Here is a 20182-nt window from a genome sequence, read left to right on the forward strand (position 1 = left end):
AGCTCTGGAGCAAATATGGAGGTGGGTTTTAAAGTAAACTTGTAAAAAGTTTTTGAAATGAAAATGAATAGAAATATATTTTATCACACATGGCAAGATGAATATTGTTTCATGAAACTTATTTTTGTTTATATATGTGTGTATATGCACAATTTTTATATTGTATATGTTACATATGTTATATATGTGTATAATAGTGTATTTAATGTGTGTCTTGTGGGTGGGGTTAAAGTCACTGATGTAGTGGAAGAGATAGATATTAATCAATCACATTAATGAATATATACATGCAAATAGAGAAAACTATTCTATTGGAAGGAAACATAGTTTTATGAGAGCATACAGTGAAAGTGCCTTCCATACAGTGGAAGTACCCTGTAAGGGTAAGGGAAAGCCATCTTGATAAAAGGATTTCTGGTTTGAATATGAAGGATGAATAAAAGGTAAGTAGGCAGAAGGGATGTGTGAGTGTGTGAGAGAGAAAGAGAGAGGGAAAAAAAGAGAGAAGGAGAGAGGAAGAAAGAGAAATATGAAATGGAAATGCTCCATCTAAAGGTCTTCACCTATGTGCAAAGGCCTCTGGTTCATATCCTCCTTATATCTTATGTCCCAGTCACTCTCAATTTCTAGAACTGGAGCTCTTTGAGAGTACCAAGATGACTCATAATTCAGCTCCATAATATATGCTACTTCCATTGCTTGGAGTGTCCTTTTCTTATCTGTGCCTTCTGACTAAGGTCTTCTTAGCTTTTAAGATGCTCAAGTGTCACCTTTTCTTTGAAGTCTTTTCTGATTCCTTTCCTCAAGAGTTAGCTACTTGCTCTTTTGCTTCTCTGGTGTATTTCCTAAATAACTCTAATTATGGCTTTCTAATTAATTGCAATTATTTGCTTATTTGTCCCAGGAGAATCCATAGCACTTGCTGCACAACAGGTACTCAATAAAATTTCAGTATGTGAAGTATTAGAAATGTTCAATAAATGAATGAGTTCAATAAATAAATGAGGTGTCTACGAATCTATTTAGAAGGATGCATGCATAAATGAATAATTTAATATTTTTCAACACAGAATACTGTATTTTGAATACCTTCCATTTCCTGCTGGTCTATGTATATAGTTTTCAAATGTGAGTCAGCATTGACCTTCTTTAGAATATTTAGAAAGACTACTCTGGTTAATTTTATATAACTTGGATTATGTTGCTTTCTGTCTGCATAGTACCTAGCTCATCATTGGTTTTCAGTAAATATTTGTTAAAAGAATAATGAAATGAATTTAGCATTTTCATAATACTGGGAAGGTGGGAAGTTTGATAGGTGGGAAGTTTGTAAACTGATTTGTGAGAGAGAAAGAAGACAGAGGTTAGTATTATGTTTTCTAAGTTTTCTTGAATAATTTTAAAAAGGTGAATGCTTTTATTTCTTCAGCTAGATTATGAGCTCCTCAGAGATAGGGATCACTCCCTTTCTTTTTTGAAACCCTCTGTTCTTCAACTTTCTTCCTGTCTCCTGTTCCCCCACACATGCAAATACACCTAGACTCAAAATGCCTTATATCAATATTGCACACAAATGCTCCAAATAAATGTCACTGAATAATGAGTGGCTGTAGATCATTTGGGGGCAAGCCTGCTATAATGTCAAGAAGGCCAATATCTGGGGCACCTGGGTGGCTCAGTGGGTTAAAGCCTCTGACTTCGGCTCAGGTCATGATTCCAGGGTCCTGGGATCAAGTCCCGTATTGGGCTCTCTGCTCAGTGGGGAGCCTGCTTCCCTTCCTCTCTCTCTGCCTCCCTCTCTGCCTACTTGTGATCTGTCTGTCAAATAAATAAATAAAATCTTAAAAAAAAAAAAAAAAGAAGGCCAATATCTGAAAAGCCCTTAAATGATTCCAAGAAGCAGGGGAGATGCATTGACTGGAAAGAGAATATGTCCTCACTTACACTATGTTCTTCACCTTGCCCTGAAAATTTCTATCTGGGAAATGTGTTTCTATACTGCTAGCTAAAGAAGGCTCAGTCAAACCACATTATAGAAGGCTCCTGGTAGCAAGAGAGAAGTTGTTTTTATCATTTCCTTTATAACAGTATTTCTCAACCCTTAATGTGCATATAAATCAACTGGAGATCTTGTTAAAATACAGATTCTGATCCAGTAGGTCTGGGAGAGAGCTTGAGGTTCTACATTTCTAACAAGCTGATGTTGATGGTGCTGGTTAATGAACTACCCTTTCTAAGGAGCAGAACACTCTAAGATTGTCTATTTTCAAATAAACAAATTCAGACTTAAAGAAAAATGAGTAAAAAATTAGTGAGCTACAACAGAAATCCTGATTTTACATTATCACCAAGGCTCATATTTTTTTAAAAAGACAAAAATAATGATGTATCTAACTAGCTGATATTTATTTTAAAATATCTATTAAAGAGACAAGTAAAAGAAAAGTTGCCATTTTCAAGATGAATTCTACAAACTTGGGTGGGAAGGAGCAGAAGTGGAGGTATGCTGCACATGAATCTAAAGCTTGGAAAGAAATAAACTAAGTAAGCCACAGTATATCATTAGAAAACGCAGACGGATTCCAGGGATTACTGAAGAGGCTTAGAGCCCCCATCCCCCACATTTAGAAAATTCTCTTAATGAGTTTTCTTTTCTTCTTTGTAATTGTAGAATTTAAATTGAAGGGAGTGATAAAACCAATATAAGCCAAATTGTATAATGCAGCAAGTTTATTCTATAGCTGATTCATAATGCTTAATGCTAGACCCTGAAGTTTTTCCCACTTCTACCTTCTTCTTATTTTTTTTTTTAATGTCCAGGAAACGCTTTAGTCTTCTTCACCTGTTTATTTAAAGATTATATCATTTTTGAATGGATACCATTAGATAACTATTTATTGTGGCAATGTATAGAAATGATCTCCACTGAGCCCTTTGCCATAGAACTATCCTTCATTTTCATTTTCCGGCCATATGGGAACTCCCTCTGAGCCTCTTAAAACACCTTGTAGCTATTATGATTTTCAATAATAAAGAGTTTCAACATTTCTCTGGTAGGACTGAATAAACTGGGGCTATAGAGAAAGCATAGCTTTCAGAGGTCCTAGGAAATATCTGTGACAGAACAACCAGGCAAAGGAATTAAGAATTGATTATGGAACCAAACTAAGACTAGATAATAGGCTGACAGGGTAATAGTATTTGTGTGTATACTGAAATTAAGATTATAGAAAGTGTTGGGTCAGGCAAGGACAGGTTATAAGACTAGCACAGCAAGATTAATAGTTGCTACAATTATATTGAGGAATTAAAACAGGTGAGTTTGGAATTTTAAATCTGTGGCTTTTTCTTATGGAAAGCAGGAAGTTAAGAGTAGGACAGGTGAGTGAGAAAGGATTTTATATTCTTTACCATCATCTTCCAGGAAAAAAATGCCCATTTATTGGTAATACTGGGGAAAGAGATACTATTTCCTTAAACACAGTTATTTTAAGTTTTTTGGAATTGATCAAAATTAATTAATTCATGTATCTCTCTGCTCACTTGAGTAATATTCCCACATCGTAAGGTCCTCTTCTTTATCCACAGTGAACTATAGTGAAAGACAATAGGTTATCAAATGGAAAACCAGCTGTGGCCTGGGATTTGTGTGGAAGAAATAGAAACCCTAGGACAAGGGTTTTGTCAAAGAACAAAAGCTCTAAATCAGAGGTGATACTGAATTTTAGTATGCAATGTAACCTACTGGAAGGAAGTACAACAAAATGTTAATAGTGGTTAGGGAGTGATATAATGGGTAAGTTTAAAATGTTCTTTTTAATTTTCTGTATTTCTCATAAGTACGTATTTCAATCAGAATGTAAAAAAGAAAAAAATTAAAATTTACTTTAACCCAGTGGCAAGGATTTGTCTTCTATCCTTCCAGAATTGTTACACATGATTCTCAAAATAATTAGTGGTATGTTTAGACTTTTCCCTCTTTCTAAATCATCTCTGTAAAACAAGTTTTGGAGGCATAAGCCTTTTGAATTAGAAAGTTTCAAGAAAGTTGAATTTGGCATGTGAGGTACTTTTGCCCTTATTAACATCTACGAAGAAATTGTGAGATAATAGGCATCCACATTTGTAGGGGAAGTTGGAAATACATCAAGATGGTTAGCTTAATCAGTGCAAAGGGATATAACTCTTCAAAAATATTAATAAAAATATTGTATTTATCTTAATTAAGGGGTAACATGCTTCTTTCATTTTCTATCTTTCAAATTCATTCCATCCTTGGGAGAGGTCAATTGTTAAGACTTGAGTCTGTCACCTTCCCCAGCTGCCAGCACCCAAAATAAATGTCTCCTTATCTCTTAAAAAAAAAAAAAAAAAAAAAAAAAAACACTCCACCCTGAATGCAGTTTTAGTTTTATTAGGTTACAGGTCTTCCTATTATATTGTCATCACTTGATTTCTGCCTTCTTTAAACTCTATTTTTTCTTTCTTTCTTTTTAAAAAGCCATTCCTATTTCTTATTTGCTCAGTCATTTTTTACTGTCTTGATTTTTCTTCAACCCACATACCTTAAAGCAAGTGATCCTCCAACTGGTTTGGGGTTTTATGCCACATGTTTCTGAAGGATACTGGCTAATGCTTAGTGATCCAGAGCAAGTTAGGAACCTCTTTACACCTACAGGGTTAGCAATGCTCACAGATGCCACTGGTTATTACTGGAAGGCCTACGGCAAAGGCAGAGGAGAAGAAAAAAGGGAGAATAAAGGGAGTGGGGAGAAAGGAATGGGAGTAAAGGAAGGCAGGGGTGGAGAGAAGAAGGTACACGAAGTAGTGGTAGAGAGCCACAACAATCGCCTCAAGGATATTCTTTACCAAACACTGCCTGAGGGTGTTTTAACACAGAAAAGACTGGGACCATGCCTCTCTGTTCACCACTAGTTTTTGCTGACTTAATTATGATGTTGGTATGTATATACAGACACAGCAAATAACCCCACTTTTGAGATTTAACCATATCCACAATGGTTATCTGTTATGTAGTATGTCTCTGTTATATATTCTGTATCTTGGAGGTAGCAACACTTCACAGGAAAGAAATACTGTGAACAAGTTACATAATAATCTGCTGAACGTTTTATATTGTGACATGTTAGATGTTTTTAATTGGTGAGTGTATGTGTGTGTGTGTGAAATAGCTGAAAACACCACTGTTTTAAGACAAAAGAATAAATAAGATACCAGATGTTAATTTTATATAAAATTTCTTTGGTAGATTCCATGGAAGCAGAAAGGCTCTTTTAAGGCTCATGTAGGCTAGTCACTCTTTTTTGGTAACTAGAAAAGCTAAGACAATAGTTTCTTTTTATTGAGATGCTGCTATCTCATGCAAAAATCACAGGACAACATTCTGTTTGAGAATAATTCTGCCTCAAATAACTTATTTTCTCACTTTCTCCTTTATATTACCAAGAATGTAAAAAATAGACTTTCTTTTCCTTTTGGTAGTTTACTTGCTAAAGTTGTCTATTTTACTCTGGAATTAAGGACCTTTTTCATTTTATAGTAATTCTATATGGCTACCAATTATAATTTCAAAACAGAACTCACATTTTAGTTGAAGAACAAGAAACAAGAAGAGCCAATGAGGCTATTGGGAGACTGAAATAATTTTCTTTTTGGACAATATTCATTAAAATAAGTACCATAGGTAGAATACATTTGGAAGAAAAAAATCACAAGATCTACCAGGAATTTGTTACTCATGTTTTCAGAAATACTCTAATTTACTGAAATGAAGCTGAATGAGGTGCATCCAAGATAGTATCCCTGAGAAAGAATACACTAGTAGGAATTAATCTCTCCAACATTTTATTCACATAGAACAGGAGAATAGTAATTCAGATAAATGTTAACCTCTTTTTCAGAGATGGTCTAAGGAAATGTGTTTATAATAATCATAGTGATAGTAATAGTTACCATTATCAAACATTTTATAAAACAATTATTGAGTTCTTGTTTTTGCTGCCAGATACTTTACTAAGGCTTTCTAGGGTCTCAGTCAATCCCCACAACAAATTGTTGGGGTAAGTATTGTTATAATTATCATCATTTTACAAATGAGACAACTGAAGCTCAAAAAGTTTAAGTAATGTATACTTAGTGCTCATAGTTATAAAGATCAAACTGGTACTGGGACCCAGATCTCTCCTACTTTGTTTTCAAAGCCCATAACCATAACATAACCATAACTGTTTGCTTATAGCCTCCAACATAAAAAGATACTGCTAAGAAATAGTGATGGAATATGGAGGAGACTAATGAATATATTTAATTATAAAAATGAAATTATTTTAATGGCTATGTAGAATAAAAGCAACAAATAAGCAAGAGACTCCCTAAAGAACCATTAAAAAGGAACTGGACTTAACAGCTCTGATAAGCGGGGAAATGTTTTTAGATATTTTTTCAATGATATCAGCCTATTAAACTATTAATAATAATAGTTTCTAAATAATTCCATTGCATTTTCATTCTGGGTTCTTAAATTAGACTTTAAGCAGGTAATTGCTATTTAGTATCTGTTTAACCTTTATGCAATCTCAGGGAACTCCACAAAGGTATGAGCTGCTGGTACCATTTGAGGTTTCAGAGCTTTGTAATTCAGCTCTTCCAGGGAATTAGAGGTTTCCCTTGTGCTTGCTTTTTATGTAGCCCTTATTGATGTTGAGTTTAAAACAGAAGAAAAGCCCACCCTAAATGATCCCTCTGTTGGGAATCTGCTCTTCTGTCTTGGATCGCATAGATGTTTTCAACTAGAAAACATGGAAAACTTCCAGACCACGACTGTCTGCTACCTGGTATGTGTAGAGGTCGAAAGAATAAATTATCATACAGTGTTTCTATCAATTTCTACATATTTATTTGTTAACAAACATTTTACAAGTAATGACAGTACTTTCACTGAAAAGGTTTAGTCCAGATTGTTATCTGTGAATAAAATTATCTTGAAAACCAAGCAGGAAAAAAAGGTATAACTCATTGGGTACCTAGGCTGAGCCAAAAATCTGAAGGAAAAAACACACACACATACACACACAGTATGAGTGTGATGATCCTCAAAAAATTCCCAAGATATTTACCTCGAACAGCATAGCCATCTTTTACTGATGCTGGAAAGGGGGGTAGGTTGTCTTTTGCATATACATCTTGAGCAAGGACTCGCCCCATTCCATCTGAAAAAAGAGAAAATAAGAAAAACATCGATTCTGAGAGCAATGGGTTAAACAGGCAGTCATGAACAAGGAGGGTAAATGCCTGTCTGACAAGGCTAATATATGGGCTCAGTCAGACCTTCTGATTTCTATCCCAAGGAGTTGGAGACAGAAGGAAGAAATGTATCCTTATGTCTGAAATAAAAGGTTAGATTCAGTCAATTAACAGTTATGCTTACAGAGATTATTTGAATATGAGCACACAGTCATCAAAGATGTGTTTAATTTGTTGTGCCCTTAATTCTTTAAGTCTTGGGTTCAAATATGACTTTCTTTAAAAAGCCAATTCTTGAACATCTTCATTTTGTTGATCCAGTAATTTCATTTCTAGAAAGCTATCCTAAGAAAACAGATAAAACTTTATGCACATGTTTATTTTAGTTGTTTACATTAGTGGGAAAAGTAAAGAAATAAAAAGATCAATAATACAGAAATTTAAGTAGATAATGATCTATCTTTATGATAAGATATTCTGTAGGTTAAATTAATACATATGAAGAATATTCATTGACCAGGAAAATTCTTATGACACATATTTAAAAAACATACAGAACTGCACATGTAGTATATAATTGTTACTATGTTAAGATAGATGTGTACATGTCAATAGAAAAAGATGAGAAGGGCATTCATGAAAATATAAAGCATTTGTTATTTTAGTGTGTTACATTTATGTATGCTTTTTATTCTCTTTGGTATACTTTTCTGTAAATTTCCAAGTTTTTATAATGATAAAATATCATTTTATATTAAAAAAGGTTTTTTTTCTTACGACAAGTAAAGGGATTTTAGTCTTTGATTTTGGTTTTATTAGCCTAAAAAACTAGTGATTACAAATAAGCAGAGGGCCAGTTATCTGTCTTGTGAAATGACTATTCAAACTACTCTGGATAATAACTGTTTTCAGCTAGAGCTTAGGAGTTAGAACTAGTGTCAACAAGAATAAGAGTTTCAAGAGTCATGACCAATCCCTTAAATCTTTCAGTCAGAATCTATCTTTATTATATTATTATTATTATTTCAAAGAGGCAAAATAATAATGAATAGGAGATGGAGAAGGAAGAAGAGGGGAAGGAAAAAAAAATTGAGCTTGTCTCCAAAGATATTAAGTAATACAGGATGTGATTTACAGGAGATGTTCATATAATTAGAAAACTCCATTGTTTCCAGAGCTAGATGAGTGTCTTTTTTTGTTTGTTTGTTTTTGTTTTTGGCTTTGTCCTTCTTGCATCTTAAGGCCTCTGATTTCCAGATCCAAGACCTAGAAGTAAGTGTAGAGAGATTAAAAAAAAATTTTTTTTTAAAAGATTTTATTTATTTATTTGAGAGAGAGACAGTGAGATAAAGCATGAGTGAGGAGAAGGTCAGAGAGAGAAGCAGACTCCCCGTGGAGCTGGGAGCCCGATGCAGGACTCGATCCCGGGACCCTGGGATCATGACCTGAGCCGAAGGCAGTCGTCCAACCAACTGAGCCACCCGGGCATCCCTGTAGAGAGATTTTTAATTTTATGCTCTGATCCACAGTGACAGTGATACTCTTTCCTTTTAGGGAGGTGATAGCTGAACTGGAAGGGAGAACTTCTTAGCAGATTCTAGCTTCATATATTCCTAGAAGGTTATAGCTATTCTGGAGCTATCCTGGAGCTATGGACTGATATTTAGTAAGACCAAGGAAGCGGTGAAACCAGAGTCTAGTTTGGATTCCCTTATATAATATTAACTGCCAATGAACCTGAAGCTCTAAGGTAGTCCCCTGATGGTGAGCTCCATGGCATTTGCCCAGGATCACAGTAAACCTCCCTAGGTGGCTCCTTGCCTGGAACCAATCTGGCCTGGGGTGGTTCATGAAAATGTAAACTCTACCCTAGCTCAGATCCTAAGAGAATGGCTTTACTGGGATTTTGAATAGCTCATTAATAGTAATAGTTAATAATCAAAGATAGCACAAGGAAATTAAGAAGTATAAACTTCCAGGTACAAAATAACTGGTTTTCCGGGGTCTTTAGCATAATCATGGGAGCCAATTCCTCACAATAAATCTCATCATATATATATATATATATATATATATATATATATATATATATATATATATATATATTTCTTTGGAGAGCCCTAACTAATACAAATGGAATAGAATAGAGGGTTCAGAAATAAACTTTTGTGTATAATATGGTCAAATGATCTTCAATAAGGGTTAAATATCTTCAGTGGGAATAGGACAGTCTTTTTAACAAATGGTGTTGCTATTGGGAAAACTGGATATTCACATGCAAAAGAATGAAGTGGGACCCTTACCTTACACCTTCTGAGTTAATAAAAATTAACTCAAAATGGATTAAAGAATTAAATATAAAATCTAAAATATAACATTCTTAGAAGAAATGATACAGGAAAACTTTATGACATTGGATGTGGCAATGATTTTTTTTGGTAACAGTGATTAATAGATGAAATATTTTCTTTATTTTTTTGAGTAATTTCTGATTTTATGATAAAATACTTCTCCCAATGAAGTATGTGGGCCTCAGTTTTTTTTTTTTAAGTTTTTATTTCAATTCCAGTTAGTTAACATATAGTGTAATACTAGTTTCAGGTATAAAATATAGTGATTCAATACTTCCATACATCAACACCGCTTATTGCATCAAAGGTACTTCTTAAACTCCCTTCACCTATTTCACCCATCCCTCCAACCACCTCCTTCTAGTAGCCATCTAGTTTGTTCTCTATAGTCAAGAGTCTGTTTTTTGGTTTTTGTAATGATTTCCTGAGTATGACACCAAAGGCACAGGCAACTAAAGCAAACATAGACAAATAGGACCACATCATACTCAAAAACTTTTATGTATCACTACTGGGTATTTACCCTCAAAATACAAAATCACTAATTGAAAGGGATATGTAATGATACATGGCATTATTTACAATAGCCAAATTATGCAAGCAGCCTGTGTCTACTGACAGATGAATGGATAAAGAAAATATTATATATATATACACACACACACACACAATGGAATATCATTCAGCCTTGAAAAGGATGAAATCTTCCCATTTTCAACAACATGGATGGAGCTAGAGAGTATAATGCTAAGCAAAATAAGTCAGTCAGAAAAAGATAAATATCATATGATTTCACTCACATGTGGAATTTAAGAAACAAAACAAACAAAGAGGGAAATACATACCAAGAAATAGACTCAACTATAGAGCACAAACTGAAGATTACTAGAGGGGAGGCGGGTGGAGGGATGGGGTAAATAGGTGATGGGAATTTACTGCAATAAAAAAAGGAATGAGGTACTGATACGTGCTAAAACCTGAATGGATCTTGGAAAATATTATGCTAAGTAGAAGAACCCAGTCACCAAGATCACATATATGATCCCATTATACGGAATGTTCAGAATAGGTAAATCTATAGTAGAAAGTACATTGGTAGCTACTTAGGGCCGGATGGGGGTGATTGGAGGAGATAAGAGAGGCTGGCAGCTAGTGAAGATAGGGTTTCTTTTGAGTGATGAAAATGTTCTAAAATTGACTGTGGTGATGGTTGTACAAATCTGTGAATATATTGAAAACCCTTGAATATACACTTTAAGTGGGTGAATTATATAGCATATGTGGTTCTTTCATTATATCTCAAGAAAGAACAAAGACAACAGATTAAAAATGAGAATATTTATCTCATTTCGACATATAACTATATTTAGAAGAACTAAGAAAAGTCGTTATATATATCATCTGGTTTTTATTGACCCTCAAATATCATGGAAAGAAATATAAAATATAAAACATTTCACCCAGAAAGAAAGAATTATTTCACATTTAATTAAGTTTATTAATAAAAATTTATTAATATATGTAATTAGCCAGTTAGGCGGTGTACCATGAACTATGGTCCTGCTTTCAGAATCTGAGGAGGTCATGTCTCTTCTGTTCTATCCTTTCCCACACACATTATTCTCTAAGTTTTAAATAATAAAGGATGTATTAAATTTGATGAAGATGATAACTAAATGCATATTTCTAGATTCTATGGGAAACAAAAATCTTAAATGTAGGGATGAGTATCATTAGGGACCCTTGTCCATATATACAATTATGTGATCTCACGAGGTAATAAGAGGAAAGAAATGGAAAAGACTGGTTGATAATTTATACTGTTTTGTCTCTTATGCTGCAAGAAGACAGTGGCAGAGTGCTTTGTTAAAAGGTGATAGACTGGGGGGAGGAGTCAAGATGGCGGAGAAGTAGCAGACCGAGACCACTTCAGCTAGCCGGAGATCAGCTAGATAGCTTATCTAAAGATTGCAAACACCTGCAAATCCATCAGCAGATCAAAGAGAAGAAGAACAGCAATTCTAGAAACAGAAAAACAACCACTTTCTGAAAGGTAGGACTGGCGGAGAAGTGAATCCAAAGCTACGGGAAGATAGACCCTGGGGGGAGGGGCCGGCTCCCGGCAAGCGGCGGTGCAACCGCGCACAAAATCAGGACTTTTAAAAGTCTGTTCCGCTGAGGGACATTGCTCCAGAGGCTACCCGGGGCAAAGCCCACACGGGGTCAGCGTGGCCTCAGGTCCCGCAGGGTCACAGAAGGATCGGGGGTGTCTGAGTGTCGCAGAGCTTGCGGGTATTGGAACAGGAAAGCCAGCTACAGAGACAGAGCCGACAGTAAGCTCGCAGCTCGGGGTGACCTTGAACCGGTCGCAGGCTCGGTGAACTCGGAGCGCGGCCGGAGGTCAGGCAGACGGGAGTAACTGAGCGCGGTTCTCTGGGCGAGCACTGAGGAGTGCGGCCCTGGGCTCTCGGCTCCTCCGGGCCGGAGACCAGGAGGCCGCCATTTGTATTCCCGTCCTCCGGAACTCTACGGAAAGCGCTCAGGGAACAAAAGCTCCTGAAAGCAAACCCAAGTGGATTACTCACCCCGGCCCCGGGTAAAAGCGGTGCAATCCCGCCTGGGGCAAAGACACTTGAGAATCACTACAACAGGCCCCTCCCCCAGAAGATCAACAAGAAATCCAGCCGAGACCAAGTTCACCTACCAAAGAGTGCGGTTTCAATACCAAGGAGAGCAGCAGAATTCTAGAGGAGGAGAAAACAAAGCACGGACTCATGGCTTTTTCCCTGTGATTTTTTTTAGTCTTGCGGTTAATTTAATTTTTTTTTTTTTTTTGCCTTCGGGTAAAATTTTTTTTTTTTAACTGTTACCTTTTTCTTTTTAAACGATTTTTTACTAGTTTATCTAATACATATATTTTTTTTCTTTTTTATATTTTTCTTAGGTGTTTTCTTTTTTAAAAATATTCTTTTTTTTTTTCTTTCTCTTTGTTCTTTTTTTTTTTTATTGTTTCCTTTTTGAACCACTTTTTATCCCCTTTCTCCCCCCTCACGATTTTGGATCTCTTCTAATTTGGTTAAAGCATATTTTCCTGGGGTTGTTGCCACCCTTTTAGTATTTTACTTGCCCCTTCATATACTCTTATCTGGACAAAATGACAAGACGGAAAAATTCAACACAAAAAAAAGAACAAGAGGCAGTACCGAAGGCTAGGGACCTAATCAATACAGACATTGGTAATATGTCAGACCTAGAGTTCAGAATGACAATTCTCAAGGTTCTAGCCGGGCTCGAAAAAGGCATGGAAGATATTAGAGAAACCCTCTCGAGAGATATAAAAGCCCTTTCTGGAGAAATAAAAGAACTAAAATCTAACCAAGTTGAAATCAAAAAAGCTATTAATGAGGTGCAATCAAAAATGGAGGCTCTCACTGCTAGGATAAATGAGGCAGAAGAAAGAATTAGTGATATAGAAGACCAAATGACAGAGAATAAAGAAGCTGAGCAAAAGAGGGACAAACAGCTACTGGACCACGAGGGGAGAATTCGAGAGATAAGTGACACCATAAGACGAAACAACATTAGAATAATTGGGATTCCAGAAGAAGAAGAAAGAGAGAGGGGAGCAGAAGGTATACTAGAGAGAATTATTGGGGAGAATTTCCCCAATATGGCAAAGGGAACAAGCATCAAAATTCAGGAGGTTCAGAGAACGCCCCTCAAAATCAATAAGAATAGGCCCACACCCCGTCACCTAATAGTACAATTTACAAGTCTCAGTGACAAAGAGAAAATCCTGAAAGCAGCCTGGGAAAAGAAGTCTGTAACATACAATGGTAAAAATATTAGATTGGCAGCTGACTTATCCACAGAGACCTGGCAGGCCAGAAAGAGCTGGCATGATATTTTCAGAGCACTAAATGAGAAAAACATGCAGCCCAGAATACTATATCCAGCTAGGCTATCATTGAAAATAGAAGGAGAGATTAAAAGCTTCCAGGACAAACAACAACTGAAAGAATTTGCAAACACCAAACCAGCTCTACAGGAAATCTTGAAAGGGGTCCTCTAAACAAAGAGAGATCCTACAAGTGGTAGATCAGAAAGGAACAGAGACCATATACAGTAACAGCCACCTTACAGGCAATACAATGGCCCTAAATTCATATCTCTCAATAGTTACCCTGAATGTTAATGGACTAAATGCCCCTGTCAAAAGACACAGGGTATCAGAATGGATAAAAAAACAAAACCTATCTATATGTTGCCTCCAAGAAACACATTTTAAGCCCGAAGACACCTCCAGATTTAAAGTGAGGGGGTGGAAAAGAATTTACCATGCTAATGGACATCAGAAGAAAGCAGGAGTGGCAATCCTTATATCAGATCAATTAGATTTTAAGCCAAAAACTATAATAAGAGATGAGGAAGGACACTATATCATACTCAAAGGGTCTGTCCAACAAGAAGATTTAACAATTTTAAATATCTATGCCCCCAACGTGGGAGCAGCCAACTATATAAACCAATTAATAACAAAATCAAAGAAACACATCAACAATAATACAATAATAGTAGGGGACTTTAACACTCCCCTCACTGAAATGGACAGATCATCCAAGCAAAAGATCAGCAAGGAAATAAAGGCCTTAAACGACACACTGGACCAGATGGACATCACAGATATATTCAGAACATTTCATCCCAAAGCAACAGAATACACATTCTTCTCTAGTGCACATGGAGCATTCTCCAGAATAGATCACATCCTCGGTCCTAAATCAGGACTCAACCGGTATCAAAAGATTGGGATCATTCCCTGCATATTTTCAGACCACAATGCTCTAAAGCTAGAACTCAACCACAAAAGGAAGTTTGAAAAGAACCAAAATACATGGAGACTAAACAGCATCCTTCTAAAGAATGAATGGGTCAACCGGGAAATTAAAGAAGAATTGAAAAAAATCATGGAAACAAATGATAATGAAAATACAACGGTTCAAAATCTGTGGGACACAACAAAGGCAGTCCTGAGAGGAAAATATATAGCGGTACAAGCCTTTCTCAAGAAACAAGAAAGGTCTCAGGTACACAATCTAACCCTACACCTAAAGGAGCTGGAAAAAGAACAAGAAAGAAACCCTAAGCCTAGCAGGAGAAGAGAAATCATAAAGATCAGAGCAGAAATCAATGAAATAGAAACCAAAAAAACAATAGAACAAATCAACGAAAGTAGGAGCTGGTTCTTTGAAAGAATTAATAAAATTGATAAACCCCTGGCCCGACTTATCAAAAAGAAAAGAGAAAGGACCCAAATAAATAAAATCATGAATGAAAGAGGAGAGATCACAACTAACACCAAAGAAATACAAACAATTATCAGAACATACTATGAGCAACTCTACGGCAATAAATTTGACAATCTGGAAGAAATGGATGCATTCCTAGAAACATATAAACTACCACAACTGAACCAGGAAGAAATAGAAAGCCTGAACAGACCCATAACCAGTAAGGAGATTGAAACAGTCATTAAAAATCTCCAAACAAACAAAAGCCCAGGGCCAGACGGCTTCCCGGGGGAATTCTACCAAACATTTAAAGAAGAACTAATTCCTATTCTCCTGAAACTGTTCCAAAAAATAGAAATGGAAGGAAAACTTCCAAACTCATTTTATGAGGCCAGCATCACCTTGATCCCAAAACCAGGCAAGGATCCCACCAAAAAAGAGAGCTATAGACCAATATCCTTGATGAACACAGATGCGAAAATACTCAACAAAATACTAGCCAAGAGGATTCAACAGTACATTAAAAAGATTATTCACCACGACCAAGTGGGATTTATTCCAGGGCTGCAAGGTTGGTTCAACATCCGCAAATCAGTCAATGTGATACAACACATCAATAAAAGTAAGAACAAGAACCATATGATACTCTCAATAGATGCTGAAAAAGCATTTGACAAAGTACAGCATCCCTTCCTGATCAAAACTCTTCAAAGTGTAGGGATAGAGGGCACATACCTCAATATCATCAAAGCCATCTATGAAAAACCCACCGCAAATATCATTCTCAATGGAGAAAAACTGAAAGCTTTTCCGCTAAGGTCAGGAACACGGCAGGGATGTCCATTATCACCACTGCTATTCAACATAGTACTAGAGGTCCTAGCCTCAGCAATCAGACAACAAAAGGAAATTAAAGGCATCCAAATCGGCAAAGAAGAAGTCAAATTATCACTCTTCGCAGATGATATGATACTATATGTGGAAAACCCAAAAGACTCCACTCCAAAACTGCTAGAACTTATACAGGAATTCAGTAAAGTGTCAGGATATAAAATCAATGCACAGAAATCAGTTGCATTTCTCTACACCAACAGCAAGACAGAAGAAAGGGAAATTAAGGAGTCAATCCCATTTACAATTGCACCCAAAACCATAAGATACCTAGGAATAAACCTAACCAAAGAGACACAGAATCTATACTCAGAAAACTATAAAGTACTCATAAAAGAAATTGAGGAAGACACAAAGAAATGGAAAAATGTTCCATGCTCCTGGATTGGAAGAATAAATATTGTGAAAATGTCTATGTTACCTAAAGCAATCTACACATTTAATGCAATTACTATCAAAGTACCATCCATCTTTTTCAAAGAAATGGAACAAATAATTCTAAAATTTATATGGAACCAGAAAAGACCTCGAATAGCTAAAGGGATATTGAAAAAGAAAGCCAATGTTGGTGGCATCACAATCCCGGACTTCAAGCTCTATTACAAAGCTGTCATCATCAAGACAGCATGGTACTGGCACAAAAACAGACCCATAGATCAATGGAACAGAATAGAGAGCCCAGAAATAGACCCTCAAATCTATGGTCAACTCATCTTCGACAAAGCAGGAAAGAATGTCCAATGGAAAAAAGACAGCCTCTTCAATAAATGGTGCTGGGAAAATTGGACAGCCACATGCAGAAAAATGAAATTGGACCATTTCCTTACACCACACACAAAAATAGACTAAAAATGGATGAAGGACCTCAATGTGCGAAAGGAATCCATCAAAATCCTTGAGGAGAACACAGGCAGCAACCTCTTCGACCTCAGCCGCAGCAACATCTTCCTAGGAACAACGCAAAAGGCAAGGGAAGCAAGGGCAAAAATGAACTATTGGGATTTCATCAAGATCAAAAGCTTTTGCACAGCAAAGGAAACAGTTAACAAAATCAAAAGACAACTGACAGAATGGGAGAAGATATTTGCAAACGACATATCAGATAAAGGACTAGTGTCCAGAATCTATAAAGAACTTAGCAAACTCAACACCCAAAGAACAAATAATCCAATCAAGAAATGGGCAGAGGACATGAACAGACATTTCTGCAAAGAAGACATCCAGATGGCCAACAGACACATGAAAAAGTGCTCCATATCACTCGGCATCAGGGAAATACAAATCAAAACCACAATGAGATAACACCTCACACCAGTCAGAATGGCTAAAATCAACAAGTCAGGAAATGACAGATGCTGGCGAGGATGCGGAGAAAGGGGAACCCTCCTACACTGTTGGTGGGAATGCAAGCTGGTGCAACCTCTCTGGAAAACAGCATGGAGGTTCCTCAAAATGTTGAAAATAGAACTGCCCTATGACCCAGCAATTGCACTATTGGGTATTTACCCCAAAGATACAAACGTAGTGATCCAAAGGGGCACGTGTACTCGAATGTTTATAGCAGCAATGTCCACAATAGCCAAACTATGGAAAGAACCTAGATGTCCATCCACAGATGAATGGATCAAGAAGATGTGGTATATATACACAATGGAATACTATGCAGCCATCAAAAGAAATGAAATCTTGCCATTTGCGACAACATGGATGGAACTAGAGTGTATCATGCTTAGCAAAATAAGTCAAGCGGAGAAAGACAACTATCATATGATCTCCCTGATATGAGGAAGTGGTGATGCAACATGGGGGCTTAAGTGAGTACGAGAAGAATAAATGAAAGAAGATGGGATTGGGAGGGAGACAAACCATAAGTGACTCTTAATCTCACAAAACAAACTGAGGGTTGCTGGGGGGAGGGGTTTGGGAGAAGGGGGTGGTATTATGGACATTGGGGAGGGTATGTGTTTTGGTGAGTGCTGTGAAGTGTGTAAACCTGGTGATTCACAGACCTGTACCCCTGGGGATAAAAATATATGTTTATAAAAAATAAAAAATTATATTAAAAAAAAAGGTGATAGACTTTTCATGATGTCAGCAAGATATCCATCTACAAGTCAGCTTCCACATGATGATAGTCATTAAGTTCTATACTCTTTGGAGTGTTATTTTTTTTTATACTTGGATGATTGCCTAAAAATATCTTCATAAGGAGTCTATAGATTCAAATGGTTGACAATGGACATATACAGAAGGAAATCAAAAGAGAGAACAATTTATTAAGTTGAATATGATTGTAAGCATTGAATCCAAATGTAGTCTCTAAATGGTAAAAGTAAAATATTTAATTTGTTTGGTTGGGCATTTATTCTGGTCCAGATAATACATTTTTCTTGTGTCTAAAGCAGGATATTAGGATACTCAAGGGGCTTTTAGATATAAGAGGGAAAAGTCACTTATCAAAATGATTTCACAGTTGTACATTTCCTTGTGTTGTTAGTTCTAAGAAGCCTTTGGAAGAAGTCAAGGGGAAACTCTGAGTTCAGAGATCCAAGAGATTGATTCCTTGTCCTTATTTTGGGTAACCAAGATACTATGAGTTTTATGAATTAGGAGTGTAGAAAGAATGTGGTAGATAACAGAAGGCTAAAAAGAAAAGATATTATTTAAAGCCTCCTCATATAAAACATGGATTTTAGACAGTTTGTTGTTGATTATAAATTCCTCAAAAGTTTACTTAAGTTCATTGTGACAGCATTGATATTGTAACATTTAAAAACTATCATCCCTTCCAATCTACTGAAGACTATTTTGACTTAACAGCTACCCACTGTATTCACTGAAACAGTTGAGAAGGCAGGTCAAATAACTAATGGTAGGAACAATATTAGCTAGGGCCAAGGATTAAGGAAAGATGAATGAAACATATGAAGATTTGGGTTGGTCCTGCACTAAAACAAAACAAAACAAAAAAATCTTAAAATGAAATATAGCATATTTACAGAAAACTTCATGATTATGTAAAGACATTAAATATTTAACATGGTGGATGCCCTCAAGCCTATCCTAATACAATTTATTCTCCACATCTTCATTGTATATTTGAAAGACTAGACAACATTATGGTTCTCATTTATGCATTACAGTCTTCACTTAATGAAAGTTTCAGATGTATAAATTGAAAAAGAGTGAATGATTGAGAGGTGAGTATTTCTTTGATGAAAACAAGTACATTAATTACTCTCTAGTTACTCCAGAAATCATGGTTATGGAACAGTACAATAAAAATCCCTATGCTTTTAAAATATAGAGCTTGTTCAAAGTGGCATTATGTGGTGTATTTGTATTTTTCCATCTAGGGATGCTCATTACCTGCCAGTGTGATGAGTAAGGGCAAGCATTACATAATAGTTCCTATGTCATAAAATAAAAATAAGCTTTATGCAAAGTTATAGAATTTGGAATAAAGTCTTACAAATACCAGAAACGATTGTCATGATTTAGCAATATAAAAAGATGCAATGCAATTGGTAATAAACTAATTCTTAAGTTGCATTGTGGTTTCATGATGTCTATTTTTTTACTGACTATCTACAACCTGCATCTGTTACATATATTCATTTCTATATATAATATAGCAAGCTTTAAAAATAATAACTGTGTAACTGTAGAAAGCATTTAACTTAACTAAAATGAAAAATTCTTTAGGGGAAATAGTTTTAAAAATATATAATATGTTTTTAAGGTCATAGAAAACATTTCAATTAAGTGCTCACTTCTTTTAGTATTTAACTATGGAAACTTATCTCAGGTCAAATAAATAGGGTGTCATTGATAAGCAGGTAACATTTAAGTCCAAGGGGCCAGGATTTGGTACAAAAAACATATAAACAAAATGTTCTTTCTATAGTTTGAATCATTCAAAGTTTTGTTTATTGGTAATTTCTTAATCACTGTCCTATAAATTGTCAAAAGTTCCACAGGAAAAAAATTTTTTAAAAAAATCTAATTTCCATAATTCTGAACTACATATCCTAGTATCCAAAAAATAATTCCTAACTTTTTCAACATTGGTTCTACATTAGGATATTACAATGGTTATTATGAGAAAGGGAAGAGGTAATATGCAAGAAGTATTTTATAAAAAGAAAAAAATGATAAAATCAAGCTCTTCCTTAATGCCCATCATGCATTTACTCCATTCCCCTACCCCCTCCCTTCTGTAGCCCTCAATTTGTTATATACAACTAATGAATCACTGAACACTGTATCAAAAACTAATGATGTACTATATGTTGGTTAATTGAACTTAAAAAAATAGAAATAAAAAAAATAAAGCTCTACATATTTCTTGCAAGAAAAAATAACCAAAGTACCAATTATGACACT

The 20182-nt window shown here is 35.7% G+C and overlaps 1 protein-coding gene across 16 annotated transcripts in view; it reads right to left on the bottom strand.

Moving 5' to 3' along the window:
• The window catches only part of GPHN (gephyrin), a 643001-nt gene that overhangs the window by 82564 nt on the left and 540255 nt on the right, over positions 1-20182 (bottom strand). For all 16 annotated transcript variants that reach the window (XM_082734092.1, XM_082734090.1, XM_082734087.1 and 13 more), the window contains one exon: positions 7137-7229. In XM_082734092.1, coding sequence (XP_082590218.1) covers positions 7137-7229 — 93 coding nt within the window. The remainder of the gene's footprint in view (positions 1-7136; positions 7230-20182) is intronic.

Source organism: Mustela nivalis, assembly GCF_964662115.1.
Source record: "Mustela nivalis genome assembly, chromosome: 6".
In the NCBI taxonomy this organism is placed as follows: Eukaryota; Metazoa; Chordata; class Mammalia; order Carnivora; family Mustelidae; genus Mustela; species Mustela nivalis.